General features: G+C 37.6%; 4 protein-coding genes across 6 annotated transcripts; 1 reads left to right on the top strand and 3 right to left on the bottom strand.

Moving 5' to 3' along the window:
- Positions 1-111: 111 nt before the first annotated feature.
- LOC126785992 (uncharacterized) lies at positions 112-2518 on the top strand. Its single transcript, XM_050511689.1, has 9 exons — positions 112-172; positions 716-838; positions 921-1004; positions 1111-1191; positions 1263-1402; positions 1506-1620; positions 1701-1770; positions 2110-2172; positions 2257-2518. Exons 2-9 carry the CDS (start codon positions 777-779, stop codon positions 2332-2334), a joined length of 693 nt encoding a protein of 230 aa, XP_050367646.1. The 5' UTR covers positions 112-172; positions 716-776; the 3' UTR covers positions 2335-2518.
- Positions 2519-3128: 610 nt separating this feature from the next.
- On the bottom strand, positions 3129-4248 carry LOC126788579 (uncharacterized). Of its 3 annotated transcripts, none has more exons than XM_050514582.1 (2): positions 4022-4248; positions 3129-3558 (listed from the first exon to the last, which is right to left on the bottom strand). In XM_050514582.1, the coding sequence occupies exon 2, from the start codon at positions 3545-3547 to the stop codon at positions 3338-3340; it is 210 nt and encodes a 69-aa protein (XP_050370539.1). In that variant the 5' UTR covers positions 3548-3558; positions 4022-4248; the 3' UTR covers positions 3129-3337. The 3 variants fall into 3 exon arrangements, with proteins under 3 accessions (XP_050370539.1, XP_050370540.1, XP_050370538.1); XM_050514583.1 differs by having other exon boundaries at positions 4059-4248; XM_050514581.1 differs by having other exon boundaries at positions 3129-3550; positions 4059-4246.
- Positions 4249-19687: 15439 nt separating this feature from the next.
- LOC126788401 (protein ACCELERATED CELL DEATH 6-like) lies at positions 19688-21983 on the bottom strand. The gene is given in 5 exon segments (XM_050514390.1): positions 19688-20247; positions 20250-20567; positions 20664-21154; positions 21157-21195; positions 21299-21983. Coding segments are annotated over 5 exon segments (1983 nt in total). The 3' UTR covers positions 19688-19797.
- Positions 21984-22355: 372 nt separating this feature from the next.
- Positions 22356-25260, bottom strand: LOC126787740 (GDP-L-galactose phosphorylase 2-like). Its single transcript, XM_050513640.1, has 7 exons — positions 24567-25260; positions 24223-24344; positions 24067-24126; positions 23717-23959; positions 23445-23630; positions 23070-23318; positions 22356-22973 (listed from the first exon to the last, which is right to left on the bottom strand). Exons 1-7 carry the CDS (start codon positions 24685-24687, stop codon positions 22614-22616), a joined length of 1341 nt encoding a protein of 446 aa, XP_050369597.1. The 5' UTR covers positions 24688-25260; the 3' UTR covers positions 22356-22613.
- Between the last annotated feature and the right edge of the window lie 501 nt (positions 25261-25761).

Below are 25761 nucleotides of genomic sequence, written 5' to 3'. Positions count from 1 at the left end.
ACGCTTTGTCAATGCTTGTTTTGGTTGACTAAATAAGGGTATTATTGTCATTACAATTAAGTGAGAACCGAGACGTTAAAAAAAAAAAAATTAGAAGTGAAAAATAAAAATCTTTCTTCCGCTGAAAACCAAAGGTTTAATGGTTATGGAGGAATAGGCGATTATTAAAGCGGTGAGTTTCGCTACTGTTTTGTTCGTTGAATTTGATTTTGAGTCATGAAATTTCGATATATATGCGTGATGGCATAGAGAGTGTGAACTGTGTGATTTGGGTTCAATTGAGTACCGATTTCTTGGGGAGTGGAAGCTTGGATGGCTTTAGGTGGAAGATATATATGGTTTGATTGATAAAGGAGGAGTGAGTCATGTCTGTTTGCTTCATAGTGTATAAAATTTATACTGAAATATATTTGTCGGAACTGAGTTTGGTCAGAAACATGGTTGAAGGCAGCAGTATTGAAAGTTTAGAAGTTTCGTCTTTCAATTTAGAGTTGTTGCCTTGCGCAAGAATAGTCGAAAGCCCAGCATATTCTTCATTTCAGAGAGGACGGTAAATGGTTTTGTAAAAAAGATGATTTTGACAATATAGAGACACATGTTGAATCAAAGCTGATCTGAAACTATGTTGGCCTTTTCATTGGTAAAATGGTTCTTTTCTTTTTTGGGTTTCTGTTTTGTGGACTTAGTACAATGTCTTGGTCTGTTTGAAGAGCAGGACTACCTTCAATCGTAACGTGAGTAATTTGTGATTATTCGTTGGTTTTGGTGGTAAACAAATGCCTCGATACAAGGATGAGCTGCCTGCTGTTCGTGTTTACACAGTCTGTGATGAATCAAGGTCTCTATTGGTGTTTTTCTTCTGACCCAATTTGTATGTATGAGGTTCAACGTCTTCTTGATATTCTTTTTTTTCATGGCAGGTATCTGATAGTGAGGAATGTTCCATCCTTGGGTTGTGGTGATGAGCTGTTAAAATTGTTCTCTTCTTATGGAGATGTAGAAGAGTAATTTACTTTCTTTTCTTTGTGTGATTTTATTTTTATTTTTGTAGCTGGCAAACTACTTGCCATACGTTATTGTATCAATCCATGGTCATGTGCAAATGTTCAGGTGTAAACCAATGGATGCAGAAGATTGTGATCAATTCACTGATGTATACTGGGTAAAGTTTCGTCTGGTCAGTAATGCCAGGTGATTAATATATGACTTGTTATGAAGTTTTAATAGAGTTGAGTACCTGACTAATGGTCCTTACATTTTAGGTTTGCAAAGAGGAAACTAGACGAGTATGTTTTCCTTGGAAATCGACTTGGTGTTTCATATGCTCCTCAGTTTGAGAGCCTTGCTGACACAAAGGACAAACTAGAAGGCAGGAGAAGAGAAGTTCTTGCACGATTGAACCGTAAGTTCTATGTGCCCTGGCAATGGCCCTTATGTATTGTAATCAATTTGGTGTGGAATTCGAACTTTTACATATCTGAAACGTGATTCTTTTTCGATATCAGCTTGTAGATCTAAAGGTTCCACAGTTAACAAGCCAGGTGCTTTGACTGAGAATTCTTTTGATGCAACCCCTTCCCAGACTAACAGCGATCCCCAACTTTTAAACTGTACCCCAAGGTAGAAAGCATGTTCATGTTTATCTTTCTTCTCAGCAGAACATACTTTATATAGCTCAACTGATTGCCTTTTCTGTTTAGGGACTATGGACAATCACAACTTACCTCGCATGTTAGTAATCCTCCCATTCCGGGAGTTTCCTCTGAGAAGGTTTGTTATTGCTCTCAGATGTTAATCAGTCTTATGCTTAGAATACACTCACTTCTAGAACTATTTACCATAGCATTTTTCTAGCCAAAAAAAAAAGTAACCTGTTATTTCTATGGATTGTTTCAAGTTTGCAATAAGACACCATTCCCAGTAACTTTTCTTGGAGTGAAATCAAACCATGGGTTTGTTTCCAATAGATTTCTAGTCAATATTTTAAAGATGTGTTTTGGATGGGATATGGTTCAAAGTATTAAAAATTGTACAGAGTTTGAAATACTTGTGCTGAAGTTGCTTGTGAATCGCATATGGCTTATATGATCCACTTGTAATTTAATGCAGGAATATTTTGCGTCCCCATCCATGAACCAAACAGTGCAGATGGTGAGGGAAAAGCTCGATAAGGTAAGGGCCTCATTGGCGAAAATTTATGCTGAATCAACTACAAGCTTGTCATATATGTTTAGTACATTCTCTTCTCTTTTTCAGATTCAATCAAGTAGCGAGGATCTGCTAGAAGGGCATAAATCCAAGAAAGCGAGGGTTGACAATAGAAGGAGAATCTAATGCATTTGGAGAAAATGAGCAATCCAATTGGAACTGGAAGTTGTTTTTGGTCTCACCTCATCTGTCATTGGACTCTTGCATGCTGTTTATAGATGATTATTCTTTTAGGAGGTTCCAATTGCGTAGGAGGTTAGTTGATCATGTAAGATACAACCGAGAGAGTATAATGTAAAAGGCATTTTTGTAGAGGAAAAGCAATCTACTGATGTTAGATTGCTAATGCAAATGCAAATAGTTGATAGATTATCAAAAGCAAAGAATGTTGATCAATCTTACTAACGGAAGAACCTGACGTAAAGGATATAAAAAAGCTAGACAGGGATGAAATGTTTCAAACACCCCCACTGATCCGAAGCATTTCCTCAAGTAGCTGGATGGTCTCTTCTGGTTTGGACTAATTCTGGAATTGATTTTAGCCATCAGCTAGTTCTACAACTTCTACCACCAGAGTTTAGCACTCGTGAGCTAGTTTCTACAACTTCTACCACCATGAAACTTAGCAACAGTACTGCCATACCAATCGATCATCAGCTCTCTACTTATCTAGTTCTATCACATTATCATTGGGTTATCAAAACTACAGGAAAGAAGTGCAAGTTTACAGACCCCCATCTATGTCATTGTCAATCAGAACAGCACACTTTAGTCTTGCCTTCATGAATCATCATAACAGTAACAGAAACCAAATTATCAAAAATGGTATACAAATTCCATTCAGAATCTACAGTACTAATAGATAGTTCAAAAATCAACACCATATCAAGTCAAATCATGATACAACGAGTACTACGAGATTATTGCAATTGATGTGGAAACTGAACATAAGCCATCGAGTGGCAACACTCCAACTCCAGAACCACATGAGTCTTACTCGGTACAAAAATGCAGCGAAAGAGTAAGAGGAAAAATGAGATCAAAATGGAATCCCCTTCATCATGTTAAACATAACAAGCAAATGAGAAACACAAGCGTTTGAAATCAAAAACCCACAACAAGGTACCAATCACGGTTCCTCTTTCTGAGTAGGTATCGCCTTTTCATAACGTTGCCTAAACTTGGCAACCTGCCCAAGGTTCTCAGCCATTTGGCGCCTTGCCTTCAAGTGGTAGACTTTACCGACATGGTGTATCTTGGTCATCATAACATGCATCAATCTCCCACTCTGTGTCACATAAGACACCCATTGCATCTGAGGGTGCAATCCCTTCTTCATCTCCTAACAATCTGGCAATTTCCCACACCAATGTAAAAGAAAGTAAAATGAAAAATTGCAAAAGAATTACTCCGGCAATCACGAACAATATCACAAACAATGTCGCGACAACACTGGGCATCGTCAGACCAATAGCCACATCTTGAGTTAAGCATTATATCAAACAGGTGGTGTGCATTTCATTTCAAGCGCCACAATTTTACAATGAAGTGTACATTTTCAGTAGATTTAATTACGTGAATAAAAAAATAAAAACACCCACTTATATGCATGATTCTCATCTATAAACACACAAAAATTATCAACAATCTTTAAAAGAAACGAAAATGAAAGCAGTAAAATTTAGGATTTACTGCCTGAGCAAGCAGAGTTGAAACATCGACTTATGGAAGACAGACGCGAACAAGTTTATCCAATAAAGAACCAAACAATTACAACAATTTCACAAACAAAGAAACAATAGCAACCCTACACATTGAATTTGAACTGAAATGAGTGCTTTCTTATATACCTTCGGACTTCCAGTACAGCCTTGGATGACCCTGCGGTTGAAATCGAGCCGACGATCAGAGTGAGTTGTGGGTATTACGAACGCTCCTGTGTTTGTGCAAAAGGGAAGATGAATTTGAGAATGGGAATACAAAGAGAATTGCAGGAGGGGCTTGCTGGGCTTTAACCGAGGGAGGAGGGAGGGTATTACATACACACCCGCTTTGTTCTGTGGAAATGTCACAATTGTTCCTAATTTTTCACTCTTCCAAAATCTAAACAGGCTTATATAATGAGGACTTACTGGTACTTCACTATTGTCTACAATACCATTAAACACACTAGAGTATTAGGCCGCGCTTTGCCGCGGCTTGTGCGTCTGTTTTCGGATAGTTAAGTCTCATACAAACACTTTTTCAAAGTTTACGAACAGAGAATAGTCACAGAGATTTGGATTGTCTATTATTTATTTACAAACACAGTTATATTACATAGTTTTGGCAATGTAAGCCACCTAAGAAATTAAATGGTACAAAAAAAAGTAAATAACTACCTAAGGTTGCTCCATTCACCAGAGTACCAATATAGGTTGATAGCAGCTAGTGCGGAAAATATGCTGCAAATCTAATTAAAACAAAATTTAAAAAATCCTTAAACTGCGTATTTTAGTTTCAAGTTAAATGATATGAACATGATTTAAAAGTATAGTACGCTTACAATTACATTTTTCTCTAATGAATGTCATTTCAATGACTATGTCAAATTCAGTCGTCTCTTTCGAAGAAAACAGAATGAAATGTTCCTTTGCATATGTATGTTTACCTTCTGTATAAAATTAATTAAAGATAATGAAACAAACATAAGGGATAATTATGACAGTGAACATCATACACTATACCAGGGGATGAACAAAACTTACTGATCAATAACTTGACAATGAAGGAAATTGCAAACCAAAGCTGTTATTGGTCCTTACAGTATCGCATTAGGATAAAAATCATGACAGTGACATCATACACTAAGAAGTGTAATGAGGTAAACTTACTTGTCCCTTTTAATTGGCTAAATGCACAGTTGATTGGGAAGCTCTTGTTAACCAAAAGCAAGTACGAAATAACTGACCCACCTGCATTAGAAAGTAATCAGGAAACTTGTGAAACAACATACTTGAAGAAAAATATAGGTCACAACAAAGAAAAAATATCAACAGAAAAAATTCCTGAAAAAACGCAAGATGGAACAAAGATAAATTGACGACATTAAGCATACCCGAATATGATGCAGAACCAATAAAATTTGACCAATAAGAGCTGGGTGGGATTTTTAGTTGTACATAACATTATTATTATTTTTTCATTTTTTAATACTTCACTTTACTGGACATAAACTGAATTTCACAATCATAATAACACGTCTTTGAATACTATATTTTTTGTGTTTTTATTTGGTATCTCTTCACTATTACGTATTAAAAATTTTAGGCAATGTTTCGATGTAACGCGAGATACAACAACATAAAGTTTTCCATGAGTGAAAACTTGATCAAAAAGATATACGCAAACTTGATTAAGTGATTGACCTTGGTTTTTATTAATTGTCATCGCATAACATGGTCTCACTGGAAATTGTCGGCGTTTAAATTTAAATGGCCATTTGTGTTCGTTTTTATATGACATAATTCTTGGAATAAAACCTTTGTCACCGATATTACTTCCTGTCAGAATTTCAGCTTCAATTAATCTGTCGAATAATTTAGTTATTATTAGTCTAGTACCATTGCATAATCCACAAATTTGATTTAAATTTCTCAACAACATAATTGGCATAACGACTTTCAGAATTAATTGATGAGTTGGTAATCCACTAAACTCTTAATTGATTTAAAAATTCAATTGGATATAAAAGATCAATATTTTCATTACTACCGGTGTCATGAGATATTGAATCACAACTTAAATAAAACTTTTTATCACATGGTAGTAAACCAACTACATAATTATTTATTTCATTTATAGTTGTATTTCGTGGGGTCACAATAGCGCGTTCTCTTAAATAATCTAAATTGTTATAATTTATATTGAAATTAGGATATGTCACTGAAAATGCCTCAATTGTATTTAAATCGTATTGAACTAACAACTCTTCAGGAATTTCTATCCATGATGTATCATTATCACCTGTGTCAAAATTTGATTCAATTTTACCGTCGCCTATTTGTAGTATCCAATCTACAAATGTACTAATTTCTTGTTTTTCTTTTTCAGTCAAATCTTTTTTCATCAATCTCATATTTCAGTTAAATTAAATACTTTAAATAATTTTCATAAAGATGAATGGTTTATTGATGCTTGGATAATATGTTCTTTACCCTTTTCCTGAAACAATCGGCAATATATAACTTTCTAAAAAAATCATAGTGGTTTCCAAACTATCAAGACTATTGCATAATCAGGTGAATACATTAACATACAGCCCGAATGCCACTTAAATGTCTGTATCAATGCAATATCATGATTGAATCAATATTAAATGCAAAAAATAAAATGAATATGGAATAGACACTCAAACATACAAATTAAACTGTCGGCTGATGTATTGTTGCAAACTGTAGTCCCTTCAGTCAGCTCTAAATTTTCAGATTTTTTGGCAAAAACATATTGCCCAAAAGATATATGTTGGCATGCAAAATCTACAAAGAGCAAAATAAGAAAAACCAAATAACCACCCAACACTAATAAAGCAGGACATTCTATACATTATTACATCAAAACTATCACAAAATAAATAAATAAAACATTTGTAAAGTACATAAGTTTAAAAAATTATTATTCACTGTAACAACAAAATAGTTAAAAGAGAGTTCAAAACATATTTGAATTCAACAACATTAACTTAATTAAAACCATTTTTTAGTGAGAACAACTAATATATTATATTATTTAAATCATTATACCTCGTTAATCACATTAACCCAAAGTTTAAGAGATACCTGTCATATTAACTCTGTTATCAGAAAGATATGCAGAAGCGGGTTCTGTCTCAATTGGCACTTGATTTTCACCTTCATGAAAAACATGTTGTTCAAAAACCTTCATTCTTGTAGATAATTTGCGCTGGCGGGGTTGCCGTGGCATAGCTGCAATAGCATTTTAAAATAATAAGTATAATAAAGTCCTTCATATAGTTTTACACTAACAAACAACATACATTTTTAATATACAACTAAGCCTATTTAGATGACCTCGTATTTTAATAAACTCATCTTTGAAAACTTTAAAGTGAAGATTGATACATTTCTCCACAGCTACTACGATTATCTATTTCTATGATAAAAGTAATTGAAAACACACAATGACTTGCCTGATTTACTTTTAGTAAAAGAAACCTTGAAAGTATCACCCACTTTCCTCCCAGCAGCAGTAGCAACACAAAAATTAGACACCAACACTGTAACAGCTTGAATAAATCAATTGATTACAGAAAATGAACAAAAAGATGATAGCTACGAAAATCAAAATATAAACTTGAAGGAGATAACAACAGTGAAAGTAGAAAGAGCAACACATGGACAAACAACAAAAACCATAAATAAGATCTTCGCATAAAACCTGTAAAGATGTATAGAGAGCCTTCGTTAAACATGAGGATAATGTATACAATTTCTGCTTTATTCGACTAAATAAGATGAAGAAATGAAAAAATCTTAAGCGAAAAATATACCGTCCTCTATGAAGAAGCTCAATTGCGAGAAAATGAAATGAAAATGAAAACATGGAACTACTCATATGATCAAATACCATAACTCAGATTGTTCTGACTGACATCGAAAATGAACAAATTTGACTAAATTATGTACTGACGAAAGAAAATTTACAAATCTTGAGTTCGGATATAAATGACCAAGAACTTTAATGACTTGCATAAACAGAACCATGACGGAACTCAACAACGACCTGAGTACTCTTTCTATTAAAACATAATAAAACCTCAACTTTTTTCAGAACCAAAAGTGAAATCCATCCTCAGAAACATGAATTAAGTATTGAATTAGAATTCAGAACACACATCTAATTCAATCAATCTTTATAAGAATGCCTATGGAAAAACAAAATTGGCACAATAGCCTCTAATGGAAACACAAAGTATGGTCCAACAAAAATATAATAGTGAACTCATTTCACTTAACAAACCCAACTCATTATATATATATATATATGTATATATATATATATATCCTCTCACAAAATCCATTCACAATATCCTTTCAAATAAAGATCTTATGGCTAAATTGATCTATAAAAATTAATTCTAAAACAAACATAAGCAGATTTCTAAAGGAAAAAAAACCAAGCTAATTGAAATTGTCCACACAAAATAGAAGAACAACATGAAAGCTCTTTCTTCCTTGGCCTTTTAGCCTCTAATGGAAGTTGTTCCCATTAAAAAAAAGCCCTTTCTTCCCATCACTCCGTCTGTATTTAACCCATGACACAATTTGAAGATATTTTTTCAAGAACCCACAAAAGTCGTAAATTGAAGGGTACTTTACCCAAGTATGTATCCCAATTATGAATAAGGAAAATGAAGCAGTGCAATCAAATATCTAACCCTGGGATAGAAGATTTTGAGGAACCTTGATCTATACAAAAATAAAACCATGCCGTCCTTACAAATAAGAAGCATTGACTGTTTGGGTTTGGTATCATGCCGTCCTTCCTTACTAACTCACAATATTGAATTCAATGGGATATAGAATTTGAAATTCCCCAGACCTAAATACATGAGTGAAGAAGATAGATGAGAGAGACTAACCGAAAAGTCAGAAACAAACTCTTCCGCCACCTCTCTGTAAACCGATGAGCAGCCAAACCACTATGTAAAATTGTAAACAAAGCTCTCTCTCTCTCTGTTATTTTTTCTGGTTATGCCTCTCTAAATCCGCACTCTGCCTCGAAGAAACAAAAAACGTAAGAGGATAAGGGAGACGGAAGCACACACGTCAAGCAATAGGACACGTGTCTATATCAGGTTAATCAGCGGAGGCCCTAACACCCAGCCCAGATATGGCAGCCCCAGGCCCAAACAGTACTGTAGTGCGACTGTAGCGATACTGTAGCTATACTGTTGAAAATGCAACCGGTGTATAATATATAGTAAATTTTCTCTTCTTCTGATCTCAATGACAAAAAAAAAAAGGTGATCCAGATTCAAATTTCAATAAGTTTTTTTTTTTATCAAAGTTTACTTCACTCACTTAAGAGGAAGTACAGTGATTTTGGGACAAAATCCAACTCAAATATTAGTCGGTCAGATTTCATGGATGAAAATTTATAGAGACGCGATTAAACTAACAAAAATAATAACAAAATGAAAATACAAAAAAAAAAGGCCGAGACATAAGAAAAGAAACAAAAACAACAACAATCACAATCATGACTAAGCCGAGTAAGTAGAGGTCATCATTTGGCCCTTGGGCCCGAGCCCGCCCTAAAGCATGTCTTACCTGAAAGGGCCAAAGCCCGACCCCGCCCTCTTTTAGGGTAGACCGGCCCGACCATGGCCCGACCCTTTTCTCAAATAGGGTAGGGCTAGGGTTTAGAAAATGAAACTCGACCCTACCCTCCGGTCTGACCAGAGAGGTACACGCGAATATATTATTTTTCCGTATTTTTTCTATAATTTATGCTCATTTTTCACCCTCATATATGCATATTTGTCTATGGCGACGGGAAGTACAAAGCCTTCAGAAAGAACAATATTTCCTTAAGCTTATGTGTGTGATATTGAGATAGTGGATACAAGTCAATGGCTCCGCGATATCCACATGCGAGCAGCTGCGAAAGTCTGTGCAAAGATAGAAGGCTTGATATGGACGTATTTTCTGTAGATGATTATTGCTGGGAAGAATGAGCTTGATATGTTGACAAATGAACTTAGCAAATATGAAGTCGACTCATCAACAATAAAAAATAAATTGGAGCAGTTGATGACAAGCGCTACTTATATGACTCGGCAAGACTTGCATGCACTCACAAATGCGCCATGGGCACAAGTGCCCAAAAATTGGCAGAGACAGAGTCTGAAATCACAACAGCCTAAGAAATTCGACAAAATACTTTTGATCAGCGTTAGTATACGCTTGAGTCCCTTGAGAACTTGAACAAGAACAACAGAAGCTAGAGCAGACGTTGGACTCGCTAGATGCAAACCTTTTTATTCACGATGCAAGACTTGTTGATCTAGAACAGAAGAAGTGTCAAATCTGAGAAATTCCAGAACTGACTGCGACAGAGATTGAAGCGGCAAATAAGTTGCGAGCCAATTTTGAAGAACATCGTAGTAGCTTTAAGGGTTTAACCTGGATGTGATAGCTGACTTAAATGATCAAGACTTGCTCTTTTTTTTGTTCTTTTCTTTTTTCAATCATCATGTAATAAGTCGATTTTAAAATTCAACTTACTATCAGTGAAATAAGAATTTCTTTTATCATTTGATAGACAAACTCTTATTTTTATTTTAATGTGACTAAACTTAAGATTGTTATTCTCAAACTGCCTACGTATCCTTCTAAAGAATGAATCAAGTCATCACGTAGTTCAAGAGTTTCTTTGTTTTTTTGGTGTCTTGTGCAGTTTAAGCTCATGCAGGTGTGGAGCATTTTTATTTTGTTTTTGTTCATTTTTTTTATATTGTGCAGTTTAGGCTCGTGTAGGCGTAGAGCATACTCTGACGTTTTCAAGCATGGTACTTCTTCAAGAATTTTCTGTTAATGGGACCGATTCTCAAACCGTCTTCTGCCACAATTTTGTAAGCTTCATTGGTGTATACTTCTCTGACGACGCAAGGACAATCCCACTTTTGACTTGAATTTAGGGCCAGTCTTGTGCGTCATAATGATGGGTATTCGAACATCAAGAACTAAATCATCAACTTGAAATGACCGTGGTCGAACACCTTTGTTGAAGGCGTGCGACATCCGAGCTTAGTAGCATTCTAGGTGTTGTTGTGCATCAAGCCTCTTCTCTTCCAAAGCTTCTAACTCTTGAAGGCACAACTTGAAATTTTCCTCATTTGTGAGACCTTCTTGCAAAACAATTCTCAATGACATAATTTATTTCTCTAATGGTAACACGACTTCGACACTATAGACGAGAGAATAAGGTGTAGTATTTGTGGCTGTCTGATACGTCGTTCTATAAACCCAGAGAGGTTCGCCCAATTTCTCATGTCAATCCATCTGCTCTTTGCTGACAGTTTTCTTCAGAATGTTACAAAGCGTCTTATTGAATGCTTCTGCCAAACCATTTGCCGGAGCATTGTACATCGAAGAGAAGTAAAGCTTGAAGTCGTAACAAAACATGCCCTATACGGCCCGTTTAGGTCATTTTAATAATTGATTTTTTAAAATATTTTTTCATATCTTATATACAATATAACTTACCATATTTTGTAATAGATTATGTAAGGTTTATTTCTATAATTTATCTTTGTTGTGAGTAATAATAATCGATTTTGAGTGATTTAGATAGATGATACATAAATATAACTACTTAAATTTATATTTATAAATGTACAAAGTTGAAATTAATATACATATATATGTAAAATATATTTTTATAATTAAAAAAGAATCTTGTGTAACTATCCACCAATTAAAAAATTTTGATGAAAGAAAGGTCATATTTGGCCCATCTCAACTCTAATGAGAGGGCCGGCTCAACCCACCCTTTTAGCCCTAACTGAATGGGCCTTTAGAGCGACTTAGGGTTTGCATATTGAAGCATCGGCCCTACCCTACTTGACCCTAAACTATGTTGACTAAAGTCAAGCCCGGACCGACCCTACCCTAAGCCCTAAAATTAGGGCCAGTCCCTGCCCCAGCCCGGTCCATGTCGACCCCTATGAGTAACTATGCAGATTATATCCGAGCAGGTCAGCTTTCAGTCACAATGGTAGAACTGATGATCCTTTTGCACTTGAACCTCAGCCACCGCAATTGTCGATACCAGCTCAGTCAGAGGGCCCAAGAAAAATACAAACAACGACTTTCGGCAAAAAGAAAGTGGCACCACCAAGGCAACTGAGCACCAGCCAAATCTGACCGCTGAAAGCGTAGGATAAAACGACACAAACGAGAAAGGGAAGAGCACAACTAGAGAACCGCCACACGGGGTGGAAGACGTAGCGACTTCCGGCAAAGACGGAGAGCCACCAAGTCGCCCAAGCAACCCAGCAAGCACCCAATCCTTTAGCGCCAAATCTGGTCGAGCCCTAAAAACCCGCCCTATATGGCCCGTTTAGGCCATTTTAATAATTGATTTTTAAAATACTTTTTCATATCTTATATATAATATAACTTACAATATTTTGTAATAGATTATGTAAAGTTTATTTCTATAATTTCTCTTTGTTGTGAGTAACAATAATTGATTTTGAGTCATTTAGGTAGATGATATATAAATATAACTACTTAAATTTATATTTATGAATGTACAAAGTTGAATTAATTTACATATATACGTAAAATATATTTGTATAACTAAAAAAGAATCTTGTGTAACTATCCACCAATTAACAAAATTTTGATGAAAGAAATTCAATAAATATATTATTTTTGTTAAATAAAAAAAGTTCATATTTGGCTCTTTTCAACTCTATTCAGTGGACCGGCCCAACCCACCCTTTTAGCCCTAACGGAATGGGCCTTTAGAGCGGGTTAAAGTTTGCATATTGAAGCCTCGGGCCTACCCTACCTAACACTAAAATATGTTTACCAAAGTCAAGCCCGGCCCGACCCTACCCTAAGCCCTAAAATTAGGGCCAGTGCCTACCCCAGCTCGGTCCATGTTGACCCCTACGAGTAACTATGCAGATTATATCCGAGCAGATCGGTTTTCGATCACAATAGTAGAACCAATGATCCTTTTTCACTTGAACCTCGGCGACCGCAATTTTCGATACCAGCTCAGTCAGAGGGACCAAGAAACACACAAACAGCAACTTTCGGCAAAAAGAAAGGGGCACCACCAAGCCACCAAGGCAACTGAGCACCGGCCAAATCCAACCGCTAAAAGCGTAAGATAAAACGACACGACGAGAAAGGGAAGATCACAACTAGAGAACCGCCACACTTGGTAGAAGACGTAGCGACTTCCGGCAAAGACAGAGACCCACCAAGTCGCCCAAGCAAACCAGGAAGCACTCAATCCTTTAGGGCCAAACCCGGCCCAGCCCTAAAAACCCGCCCTATACGGCCCGTTTAGGCCATTTTAATAATTGATTTTTTTAATTCTTTTTCATATCTTATATATAATATAACTTACCATATTTTAGTAATAGATTATGTAAGGTTTATTTCTATAATTTCTCTTTGTTGTGAGTAACAATAATTGATTTTGAGTGATTTAGATAGATGATATATAAATATAACTACTTAAATTTTTATTTATAAATGTACAAAGTTGAAATTAATTTACATATATATGTAAAATATATTTGTATAATTAAAAAAGAATCTTGTGTACACGTATTCACCAATTAATAAAATTTTGATGAAATAAATCAATAAATATATTATTTTTATTACATAAAAAAGGTCATATTTGGCCATTCTCAACCCTATTCAGAGGGCCGGCCCAACCCACCCTTTTAGCCCTAACGGAATAGGCCTTTAGAGCGGGTTAGGGTTTGCATATTGAAGTCTCGGTCCTACCCTACCTGACCCTAAAATATGTTGACCAAAGTCAAGCCCGGCCCAACCCTACCCTAAGCCCTAAAGTTAGGGCCAGTGCTTGCCCCAGCCCGGTCCATATTGACCCATACGAGTAACTATGCAGATTATATCTCTGAGCAGGTCGGTTTTCGGTCACAATGGTAGAACCAATGATCCTTTTGCAATTGAACCTTGGCCACCGCAATTGTCGATACCAGCTCAATCAGAGGGTCCAAGAATAACACAGACAACAACTTTCGGCAAAAAGAAAGTGGCACCACCAAGCTACCCAGGCAACTGAGCATCGGCCAAATCCGGCCGCTAAAAGCGTAGGATAAAACGACACGAATGAGAAATGGAAGAGCACAACTAGAGAACCGCCACATAGGGTGGAAGACGTAGCGGTTTCCGGCAAAGAGGGAGGGCCACCAAGTCACCCAAGCAACTCAGCAAGCACCCAGTCCGATAACCAGCGAAAGAAGTGAACGACATCAAGCCACAAAGCAACATGATTCCCCACTAATTTCAGCAACAGAAGCGCAACAAAAGCGAAGACAAAACTCCGAAGACAACCTCCAAACAAGTGGCATGTATTCATATAAGAAGTAAAAAGATGTCAACAACCAAAGAAGCCAAGATTGAGAAGCACAAAGCACAAAGCCGACACAAATTATCTGATCAAGATCGAGACCCTACGCCACCAGAGGTCCGAAGCAAGGATACAACAGCTATTGTGTTGCACGACCATGAAACCACCTCCGTCACCCAATCAAACAAGCCAAGAGAAAAACGGTTGCCGCATCACCGTAACTAAACTACCTACCCTACCCAAACCAAGATGCAGCAGTGATAAACACCAACAACGTCCGATCGGGAGGGAAGCTCAAGCAAAGAGGAAAGAGAAAGTTAAGTCAGTGGAGTTGGGAGAAAACCCGCTAAGGGAGGAAAAGTCTTGAGACTAATGGAGACGGTTTTTAGATCAGTTACCGCTAGTTAATTTTAATAAGTTAAAGGATTCTGAATTTATTTAGTTCTGATATTATTTCTACATAGAAATTGCTATGTCAATTCTTTTGTGGCCCGTGACTCTGTGAGGCGTGATGGTCCTAAAGGGGTCACATAGGCCCTAAAAAGTCCTTACTTCAATTATACTCACAAGGATAGCAATAGCTTGTGCTATCATGTATGATAGGATACGAAGACGAAACATAATAAAGGTGCAATAATTGGGACAAAGATTTTTACTATGTAATAATAGTCTAATACACCATTTACAAGCTTGTAGCAACATCAGGATATCAAGCCATCTTGTATCCTATATAAGACTCTACCTAGTCTCTAGACTATCATACCACACTTATCTCTCAAGTGTTTACACAATGAAATCTACACTAACGCTAATCAAATAGATATCAGCTAACTAATAACCAGCCATGCTTGAAAAGACTTATCGTGACACTAAGTACATCAACACTCCTTACAAGTTTGTAGCAACTTAGGGATATCAAACCTCATTTGTATCCAGTATCAGACTCTCCTAGTCTCTCAACAATTTTACCTCACTTGTCTCTTAAGTGTTTAGGCTCTCATATATCAAAAACTTCAACCTTAAATCACACTACCTCACAGGTGATTCGATTGTGAACACTTTCAGGATTGCTTGCGTCACCAATCTCGCATCGTGGCATGCAAAATGATATGTATGCTTATGAAGGTTTTGTTGTTCAATCTCTAAGATTTTACAGTCAACAATGGAAGACTTAGAGCACCTGGAACAATGCAAGGGAACCAAGCCCCAAAACCAAAGAAAAAATGTAAAGCTACATTTTTAATAACCTAGACAACCAAGGAGCCAAAAGAACTTTATTTTCTTTATATAAGCTGAATGTGTGCATGATAGCAGACACGCTAACCAATGTGAAAAGGAAAGTTATGAAGCTTTTGTCCTTGGCAAAACCCAATATGTGATAAGACATATATAGACAAGCAAATAGGACAAAAGACTTTCATAACAAATGTTTAATTTAAATGCAGGAGACAAAAAGTTTTAAAGTTTTCTTCAAAAGTAAGATACATCAAAAACACTTTTTCTATGAGATCAAACAATGACCAGTTGAAAAATTGATTTGTGTGTCACAAAACCAGTTGGAGTCTTTGAGAACAAGTTATTAGGTCATGGGTTGGAAACAACCAGAACTAACTTGGGCTCCAAGACTAAAATACTAGTTTAGCTGACAATTTGAATTTGAACAATGAATTCCAAACATATATGGACAACTACAACTGAAGCATAGATAAAGAGACCAAGAACAAGACTCATAACGGGTAGCCACAAGATACCCAACAAAATCAGAATAGTAAGCATAACTGCCATCCTCGAAGTGTAACATACAACCCAACTCAACTGAACTAAGTCTAGCAAATGTGATGCTATTAAAAAATAGAAATCAAACCAGGGTATTCAAAGCTTTTGACTTAAAAATCAGTAAAGACACGAAGACATGCATTTTAGAAAACCTAGTGGGTTAGGATGGCTGATAGAGCTTCCATCCTCAGTGAAAAACATGAAATACATATGCGTGTTTTACCTGAGTGTCCTGATAACCTGTTGGGTCTTCATCTTGACTTGGGCCTTCAGACTTCATTTGGGCTTTGACCAACCTAGTTTGGTTGTGTTTTGTTCAACGGATGATTGCCAATATATTTTATACATACATGACGAATTGGATATTTTTCAATTTCCACATTATCAATGTAAGACATGACCTTATAAAACCAGTGCTCTTTTCTCTTCCCAAATTGTTCACAATTTTTCCATACAAAAAATTAAATAAAAGTACATAGATTTGTCATTTTGAAACGGTGACAATTTTTTAAAAAATATATTGAAAAATAGGTGGAATTCAATAAAAACAACCGTTTTGAGACACTCACAATTCTCAAAGTATAATCATTACCACAATTTTCAAAACCGCCCACTTTATTAAGATGACCCGTTGTCTCTTACTTTGAAAAAGAAGACCACTATTCAAGAACACTATTCAATCTATAAAATTTGGTGCTCAAACCATTGTTCAAATTATTTGAGAACACTCTATTCTAAAGGAGAAATGCTACCAACATTTTTAAACCGCCCACAGTATTAAGACGGTCAGTTGTTTCTTACTTTGAAAAATAAAACTATTACAGTATTCGAGAGCACTGTATTCAACCTATAAAAGTTGGTGCTCAACCCACTATTCAAACTATTCGAGAACACTCTATTCTCGCTGAAACGTTACCACAATTTTCAAAACCGTCCACTGGATTGAGATGTCTAGTTGTTTCTTACTTTGAAAACGGAAACCACTATTCGGGAACACTCTACTCGACCTATAAAAGTCGGTGCTCTCAAACCAAAACAAATCACATATCTACTATATGTTCATCCCACTTCATCGAGTAAAAATGGTGCTCAAGTTCTCTAAGACCTATAAATGCCGAGATACAGAGGGGATATGTTGCTCGAAGAGACTTAACACACACATTCAAACCATCGGATCAATGATTTACCAAATTTTGAGGGGTATATAGTATATACTTACTATTCTATTATATTTTTGTTTTATTTATTGTCTTTTTATGTGTGGTCTCTCTTTTCATTTGACTGATGATTAATTTTTGGGTTGTTGGTAGATGGAACACCGGTGGCCTTTAAATGGAGAATTTACAACTTCTCCACTTGCGGAGGAAAGAAGTATTCGCAGGTTTTCTATACTGATGATTATAAATGGTAATTCAAATTATCGATCACCTCCTAGTTGTGAGAATTACATTCTTGATAATTTGTGTGTTTGTTAGATATAACAATCACTTGGTTTGTTTGTGTAGGCGAGTTCTAGTGGATAGAGTTTTCCCCGACCGTCTTTATAAACCGAGTTGGCTAAATCTCAGTTCACTATCAACACTTTCAGACTGTCCCTTTCACTTTTACTCTCATGTTTTCTGCTCACTCCCCTTAGATTTTTACAATCTCATGGAGGCCGCAATGGAAAGGTATACCTTTCTTTCTCATACAACGTTTTGGGTTCTTAGTCACCTTTTGTCATACCGAATTTGGCTCAAATCTTTGTGTGCAATAATCCCTATTCATATTTTGATTGAGGCTTGCCTATGGTGAAAACCCTGATCCCTAAATGGTTATACATCTTTCAAAGTTCTAATCTTTTTGTTTGGTGAAAATACTGATAGCTAAAGAAATCCTCACACGAAATTATGCATTCTTTAATGTTCAACATTTACTTGTGTGTACGAAAAAGATCAAATCTTGTTTCCGTTGCATGATTACATATGGTTTGTGTGTGTGGTTTCTCTTGTCCATTGACTAATGATGGGTTTTTGGGTTGTTGGTAGATGGGAACACTCTGTCCCCGGAGGAGATATTAACGGTGCTGCAGTGGAAAGAAGTATTCACAGGCTTTCTATACTGATGATTATAGATGGTAGTTTCGAATTTTCGATCACCTCCTAGTCCTGAGACATACATTTTTGAAAACTTGTGTGTTTTTTAGATATCACAATCACTTGGGTTGTTTGTGTAGGAGAATTCTATTATATCCTAAGGGACACTATGCGCAGCACATGTCAGCCTACTTAGAAGCGACTGGCAATTCAAACCTGGCAATCGGGTGGTCTAGACTTGCTCGATTTAAGCTGATTGTGGTCAATCAAATAGACAACAGAAGATCGATAACAAAAGGTACGTTGTTTGTCTTCACTGTTGCTTTCCTTCATGTTTGTGCTTCTGTTTTGGTTTGTTGTATTGTCAACTGTTTTGCTCCCTTCATGTATGATATCGATATACATATAGTTTATGTGTTTGGTTTCTCTTGTAGATTCACTGATCAATGATGCCATGATGGATTTAGGGTTGTTGGTAGATGGAAGAGTACGGACGACATCATAACAGTGACCTTCATATGGTCATATGGAGAACTTACAACTTCTCCACCTGCGGAGGAAAGAAGTATTCGCAGATTTTCTATACTGATGATTATAAATGGTAATTTTGAATTTTATCACCTCCTAGTGCCGAGATTTACATTCTTGAAAACAAGTGATTCATATGATCAATCTGAGTTCATATTTATATAAGCCTAGGTACAAAACGAGAGGGAATGGAAGAAATAAATCCTGGAGTTTGGCATAAAAATGAACTCAAGAGTTAAATTAATCAAACTCAATTTTACAGGATAAAAAAGAACTCAGAAGAAAAAATTGAACGTTTTGGAAATTAGGATTCGCTCCTCCTAAGAGACCTATCTTCTTGATCAGTCTATTTGAAATTATTCGTTTCATTATTTTTCAGGAACGGTGCATGCATTTGAGAAAAATGACAGCCACTGGGACTTCACCTCGTTAATTCCCTGACTGTGCTCAATGTGGACGATATCTGCTGCTAACCTGCATCATTGAAGCAAATGCTGCAGTTCCTAAGGATTCTGCAACCTTAGGCAATCAAACTTGCACCGTTGCAGCCCTTGGGTGCATAACTACCAGTGTATGCCGTGTCGACTCTCTTGTAGTCAAGAAAGCGACTTTTTTGTGCTCCTTGCAGTGTCGAAACCGAATATTGCACACGCTTTGGTAAAGTTGACAAAGCCTTTGTCCAATTTCTGCAGGAAGTTTGTTCCTTGAAGGTGAGCTAGGCCATGGAAGGGTGAGCCGTCATCATAGAAAGTTCTCTTGTTCTGGCATAAAGGTTGTAGGTGGTATGAGAAAATGTTTTGTTTGCTGAAGATATGCAATGTTAAGGCAGAGTTCCATTAGGATATGTTTTAAACTTGTGAGATGGTTTGACATGTCTCCCATAGTTTGTAACATCTTGTCTATATATATGACCAACTTGTGCAATTGAGCAATTCGGTGAGTTTTTCTCTTAGAGCAATCGCCCAAGGATATTCATTAAAAGTCAAGCATCGGTGATCAGCTTAATACATAAATGTTATCATTACAGAAGATCATAACAAACCTATAACACCAGACCAAAAGAGCTCTGTCCAACTTGCGGTTAATCTTCTTCTCCTAGGTCGTTGTGACTTCCAGAAACCAGTACTGCCAAACAGAAAGGATAAAAGACGATGTAACGAAGTACACGGAAAGAAGAGATGGTTGGGAACAATTGGGAAGGGAAGAAGAGTGGAGTGAATAGTGCTACGACAGTGAAAAGGAAAACTACACCCATGATCATCACAACGTTAGCAAGCCACTGAAGACTGCTAACTACAAAAACTCCAGCCATGAATGCTAAGGACAGCATTGTGAGCGCAAGCCCCAACAATGGCAATGCTATACGAAGCGGCACCAAGCTTAGATCCCCTAGCTGTGCCCAAATGAGAGTGACTGCAACAAGGACAGAACTATACATAGCAAGTGTGTTACAAATCACGAAGATTTGGAACATATCGTTACTGAGGAAAGTTGCCATGCCCTCATGAGGGCCAGAGTTATTATAGGCTTATAGCCCCCTGGCATTGTGAAACCAGCAGCAAACGATACCGTCGCAATGAGTGTCGTCACCACCAAAAGAGTATTGACTGTGTCTTTATTGCTTTGCTTGTTTGGTGGCACTAGCTGAATGGAACTTGTTGTACAAGAATTTGTATCTTTTGCTGTAACATCTCCAACACTTGTTCCGGCATCTCCACCACTCTCTCCAAGTGATTTAGTAGCCAAGGTTAACAATTATTGCGGTGCATTCTGTCTTATTTTCCTTGGTAGAAGATTTGGTGTTTGAGCTCGCTGTGCACCTGCTGATCTCAGTGCTATCCATACTAGCCTCTATATGAGTAGTAGAATCACATTCTTAATAAGTGGATGAGAATAGTATCATCGGCAAAGACCATGTAAACAAGCATCAAAGAGTTATTAACTTACCGCATGGAACGATGCATTAGTTTCCAACGTATATTCTGAAATATCAAGAGCTGTCATGCCTCTAACATTCAAGAGCTTCAAATTGGTCCTTTTATCCCAAGTCAGGATGTTCACCACTGCTGGATGTCCATAAATTGTAGCCAAATGTAAAGGATTATTTTTGGCTCCGTCTTTTTGGTTTATCAACATCTTAAATTCACCTTTCTTGAGAAAATATTTCACAAGTTTGTCTCTACCCCACTTTGCTGCAACATGAAGTATACTTTCTCCATTGGAATTCCTTAATTCCTTTCGATCAGGATAATGTTCAAGAAACAAGTTAACTATATGAACATGACCTTTGCTTGATGCAGAATGGATTGGAAAGGTGCCACTACTATCTGCTCGATGAGAATCAGATGGACATCTTTCTAATAGAAGGCGGACCCCTTCGAGATAACATGTCGACGCTGCATAATGCAGTGCAGTCCTCCCTGCCACATCTTCAAGTACTTTAAGTTCAATTGCATTCGTGATATTAGGCCTAGGACATCTACAACCGAAAATTGAATCATATAGAGGGATCAGTACCAAATGAGTTATCAAATGTTATTTCATCCTCTATAGTAATATATCAAGTAATGATAGGTAAATACCTTCCTTCTGGCAGAAAATTGCAGCATGCACTGGAGACTTGCCCTCCACCACAACGTTTATATGCGTAGCTCCACTACCTTGATCACCTGTGTTATTCTGAACTGTAATACTATCATTTATTAGCGTCACAATTTCAATAAGCCCTGCTTCTGCAGCTACATACAAGGGAGACTTTCTCTCCTTGTTAGCACAAAATGAAACTGAAGAATCAGCCTTGATCAAATACTTTGCCTCCAAGTGATTACCATTTTCCACATCATTTTTCATTCTGAATACTGATATATCAACCGTTTCGATGTCTGTGGCTTCACCTTGGCAGGGATTCAGATTCACATGCTCCATAATGCACCTTATCATATTAACATCACCCCCTCCGGTTTTGGCCGCAACATGGAGTGCAGTGTCACCTTCAAAGTTCTTAAGCAACAGAAGTGAGGGGTGAAGCTTCAAAATCTCAACTGCTAGACTTACATGCCCGAAAGTCACCGCCGTGTGAAGAAATGAGTCATTCAGTGGGCTCTGCCGGGACAGGAGCTGAATGGAAGCATTTTGGTCACGATTTGCAACACTCTGAATAGCTGTGGTGAAGTCAGTTTTCCTTCCCTCACTAGCATACCTGTACAACTGGTTGTACAATTTTGAGTGATCAGTTAGCTGACTCTGCTGGATTTGATCTTAATGCATTCTTTGACGCAGTAGTAATTTGATCCAGCCTTAGGTCAACGCTGTTTAAGAAGTTTTTGATGCAACTTTTACATAAGAATCTAGGGGGCTCTGCATAAACATTCCCTTCGTCTGTTAGTTAACAGTAGGTAAACTTAGCTTTCATCTGAAAGCCCACCCAATCAGATAATAGTCGAATTTTGCTATGGTCAAAGTCAAACTTGGAATGTTTGATAGACTTGGGAAATGATTGGAAATCGATAAACATCAGGGATTGAACAAATCCAGGCATGTGACCAATTTGGCAAAACCTCGTAAGCTCATATAAAAGTTGCTTAGATCTTATGTGCTTGTGTTGCAAGATGAAATATAACCTGCTGCAAGAGATCATCATAGAATAAACATAACATTTATTGATCATCCATAATAGCAATCTCTACAGAGAAGTATTTTACAAAGTACCATCAAAGCACCCTAAGCAAATAGATTGAAGTCATTATGCAGAACATACACACTGCAAAAGTAGAGCTGACTATGCAAACCCAGTTTTGCTTATTTAGGCATCGGCTAGCATCCATTAAGGTACAGACATAAACCCAAATGGCAAACTGCAATACTAGAATCACAGGTACAGAAGCGCTAATCTGCTCATTACTGCAGAACAATGCATTCCTGTGTCCCGGACACCATAGCATGACGGGAGCTTTTGTTGATGGCATTGAGTTCTTCATGAGAGCGAGGCTTGACATCTGGATCCTCTAGTAAATTTGCATTGCCATCATCCAAACCACAGGCAATGGCTTCAAATATAAGAGCATTCACCTCCTGGAACCTCTCCTCAGAAAGAGAGACCTCAGCAAGGAGCTTCCAAGCATTTTCATCAGATGCCTCATCATAGTCCTTCTTCCTCTTTAAGACCATATGTCCACTGATTTCCCACACAGCTGGATTAACCTGAGTATCCAGAAGCTCTGCTCTAACTTCCCCAAGGGCTTGTTTCTCAGCATAACACTGTATTTAAAAAGAGCGCGGATGAGTGAAACTGCCTTTAGATCATAAACATGACGATGTGTATATAAAATTTATAAGTTTGTTAGCTACATATACCTGTGGCAATAGAAAGATCCGCTTTCCACAGTCAGATATGAGGACATTGTAAGGAATGTTGTTCTCTTGAAGGCAAATGCAGGCATCAGAGACAGAGTTTGACAAATCTTCCAGAGTATTTCCACCCTCAAAAACAAGACCCCTGACAGGATAGTTCAGAAGCTCAGAGATCTTAACTCCAACATCCAAACTGGTTATCTTCTTAGTAGGCGCCTTTTCAATGGGAAAGGTCACAGCCAAGTAGTAAGCCTGTACGAGAGACAAAAATCAGAGAATTGGAATTGTGGACTAATAACTCTAATTAGTAGTGAACCACATCAGAAGCTGAAACTTATAGTTAGTATCAGCTAGCTAGAAAAGTGGGCAGCTATAAACCTGGAAGTGAAGGTGATTGATGGTAGCAAATGCACCCAAGCTGTTGTAACCCAATCGGAAGTATGGATTCCCTGCTTCAACCGCCATGTGAAGTGCAAGCAAGAAGCTTTCACGATCAATCCTTTGAGGCAAAGACTCAAGAATACGAGGAATCAACAGCACATGCCCATATTCAATTGGACTGACCTGTTAAATGGTGGATGGTTAATGCTAAAACCTTTCACTCAAATAACTTATTTAGAGCAAACAATGCACAAGAAAAGAAATCATACATTGATGGCAACAACGCTAGGAGAGTTGTCCACATCAATAGGTGCATTAGGGTGAAACTGAACTTCACCATCTTCACTCGCTTCAAACTGGAACAGAACCTCCTCTTGGCCAACTTTAGTGAAGTTGAACTTGCTACCATCAAAGGGTTGAAGAACCTTGTCAACACGAAACTCAGTTGGTCGCTTCTTAAGGTGGCGCCCCTCATTGAGCTGGGCGATGAAGCCAAACTTGCCTGGGATCACCTAAACCAAATCAAGTAGAAAATTGGTACCAATATCACCATTAAGATATTATGTAGTTTTGCAGCTTAAATCCAGTTATAAACAACAAAGGTGAGCAAAAATAGTACCTTAGTTTCGCAGGCAGTGACATCATATCGAAATAGCCCTTTCTGCATGCGATCCTCCCACTGCAACCATTTCATGAACAATTTCAATAACTACCATACATAACCTGCTATAATCAACGCTTGCGACTATTTCTTAATCTTCCTTAACTAAATTACCTCTCCAAGAACCAACGAGTCAAGAAAAGCGACCGGAGCCTCTTGCTTCTCATGTCCGGAAAACTCCTTATCACCAGGTGAGTTGTTTTGCTTCTTGAAAGCATACAAGGGAAGTTTCGCTCCTACACAAACCCGGAAACCATCAGAACAAGAGCCTAAAAGCACAAACCATATAACTTGGCATGTTAAGAAGCTACAAATGAGCTCTACAGCTACTCCATATCCCAAATAGAATCACAAACCCCCTGATAACACTTATTGCAACAATCAACCAAAACCTGGATAATTAAACCTATAATGCATTTTCTTGACAAAATATTCAAATTCGAAACTCAAGAAAATACCTGGAATGCAGCATTTGTTAAGGCAGTTGCGGCCACATCCCCCAGCACGGCGGCCCTCATCGGCCTCATCCTTCTGGTAATTTGAAACCACAGTAGGAACCCTCTTGATCTTCAGCATCATCTTTATTTCTCTCTTCTAATTACCTCTCTCTCTCTCTCAAAACAAAAACCCAAAAACCACACCAACGACAGCAACACCAGGATCTACTTTGCTTACAATCTTCAACACAACAACAACAACAACAACAACAACAATAATAATCTCCCCGAACTCAAAAACCCGAATCTAGAGACAACAACAAGACAAAACAAGAAGGAAAAAAAAGCTAGAAAAACAAAAGCAAGTGGGAAGCGTTAAGACCACCGCCGGCGAGGAAAAGAAGGTCGGAAGGACTTCCTCCTTCAGACGGCAAAGCACCACGCCCGCCGTGCGGCGAAGGGTTGGTCTCAATTACGCAACCCTTACGTCGGACAGTCCGGACATGAATGAGTGGCCGTGAACCTCTGTGTATAGCCGTGATGTCTACAACTCGTCGACCCGGGTTTTACCCCAAACCGGATATACACAACAAATTTAGAACAATCTTCCGCTCCCTCAATAAGAACTAAGAATATTCGGATCGACAGAGAGAGAAGAGAAGAGAGGAATGGGAAAGTGGGTTGTGGGTTATGTGGTGGTGAATTAGAAGACGGAGATGAGGGAATGGTTATATAGATGAGAGGGGGGGTTGGGTTGGGTTGGGTTAGGTTGGGTTTAGAGGGGGACGTGGTGGTTGTGGCTGAGGATATGCCGTGGGGTCTCTTGTGGGTTTCGTGGTCTTGGTTTTGTGCGATTGGAATTTACTCTATGAATTTATGTACGTAGACGATTATTGGGAAATTTGATATAGAGAGACTCGTCTGAGAATTTGGCCGGAAAGGGACAAGTTTTAAGGGCACGGACGGGAGAAGCCGACGTCTTTTTTCTTTTTACATAAACCCCACGGAGAGTAGGGCTTTTGCTTAAACCGCCTTCCAACTAATTGGGTAATTTAGAGAGGGGGGAGGTCTTTGGATTTTAATTTTACTTTTCTGCTAAGATAAGGACACCTCTTCTAATCTTTGGCCAAATCATGACGTTTTGTTCCTTGATTTAATGCTTGCGTAATGCTAATCGTAGTAGTTGACTTGTTTTAGATAAATTTCTCTTTCGTAC

The sequence above is a fragment of the Argentina anserina genome, chromosome 3 (assembly GCF_933775445.1).
Source record: "Argentina anserina chromosome 3, drPotAnse1.1, whole genome shotgun sequence".
Lineage (NCBI taxonomy): Eukaryota > Viridiplantae > Streptophyta > Magnoliopsida > Rosales > Rosaceae > Argentina > Argentina anserina.
Note: the sequence above shows the minus strand (reverse complement) of the source record. Positions and strands in the feature narration are given on the sequence as shown.

Excerpts from the sequence above, each read along its gene's own strand:
- LOC126787740 (XM_050513640.1), bottom strand. The coding sequence starts at position 24,687 with ATGATGCTGAAGATCAAGAGGGTTCCTACTGTGGTTTCAAATTACCAG. Across the intron at positions 23,631-23,716 it reads CTAGCGTTGTTGCCATCAAT|GTCAGTCCAATTGAATATGG; the intron begins GTATGATTTCTT and ends ACCATTTAACAG. Across the intron at positions 23,319-23,444 it reads TCAATCACCTTCACTTCCAG|GCTTACTACTTGGCTGTGAC; the intron begins GTTTATAGCTGC and ends TCTCTCGTACAG.
- LOC126785992 (XM_050511689.1), top strand. The coding sequence starts at position 777 with ATGCCTCGATACAAGGATGAGCTGCCTGCTGTTCGTGTTTACACAGTC. Across the intron at positions 1,192-1,262 it reads CGTCTGGTCAGTAATGCCAG|GTTTGCAAAGAGGAAACTAG; the intron begins GTGATTAATATA and ends CTTACATTTTAG. Across the intron at positions 2,173-2,256 it reads TGAGGGAAAAGCTCGATAAG|ATTCAATCAAGTAGCGAGGA; the intron begins GTAAGGGCCTCA and ends TCTCTTTTTCAG.
- LOC126788579 (XM_050514582.1), bottom strand. The coding sequence starts at position 3,547 with ATGAAGAAGGGATTGCACCCTCAGATGCAATGGGTGTCTTATGTGACA.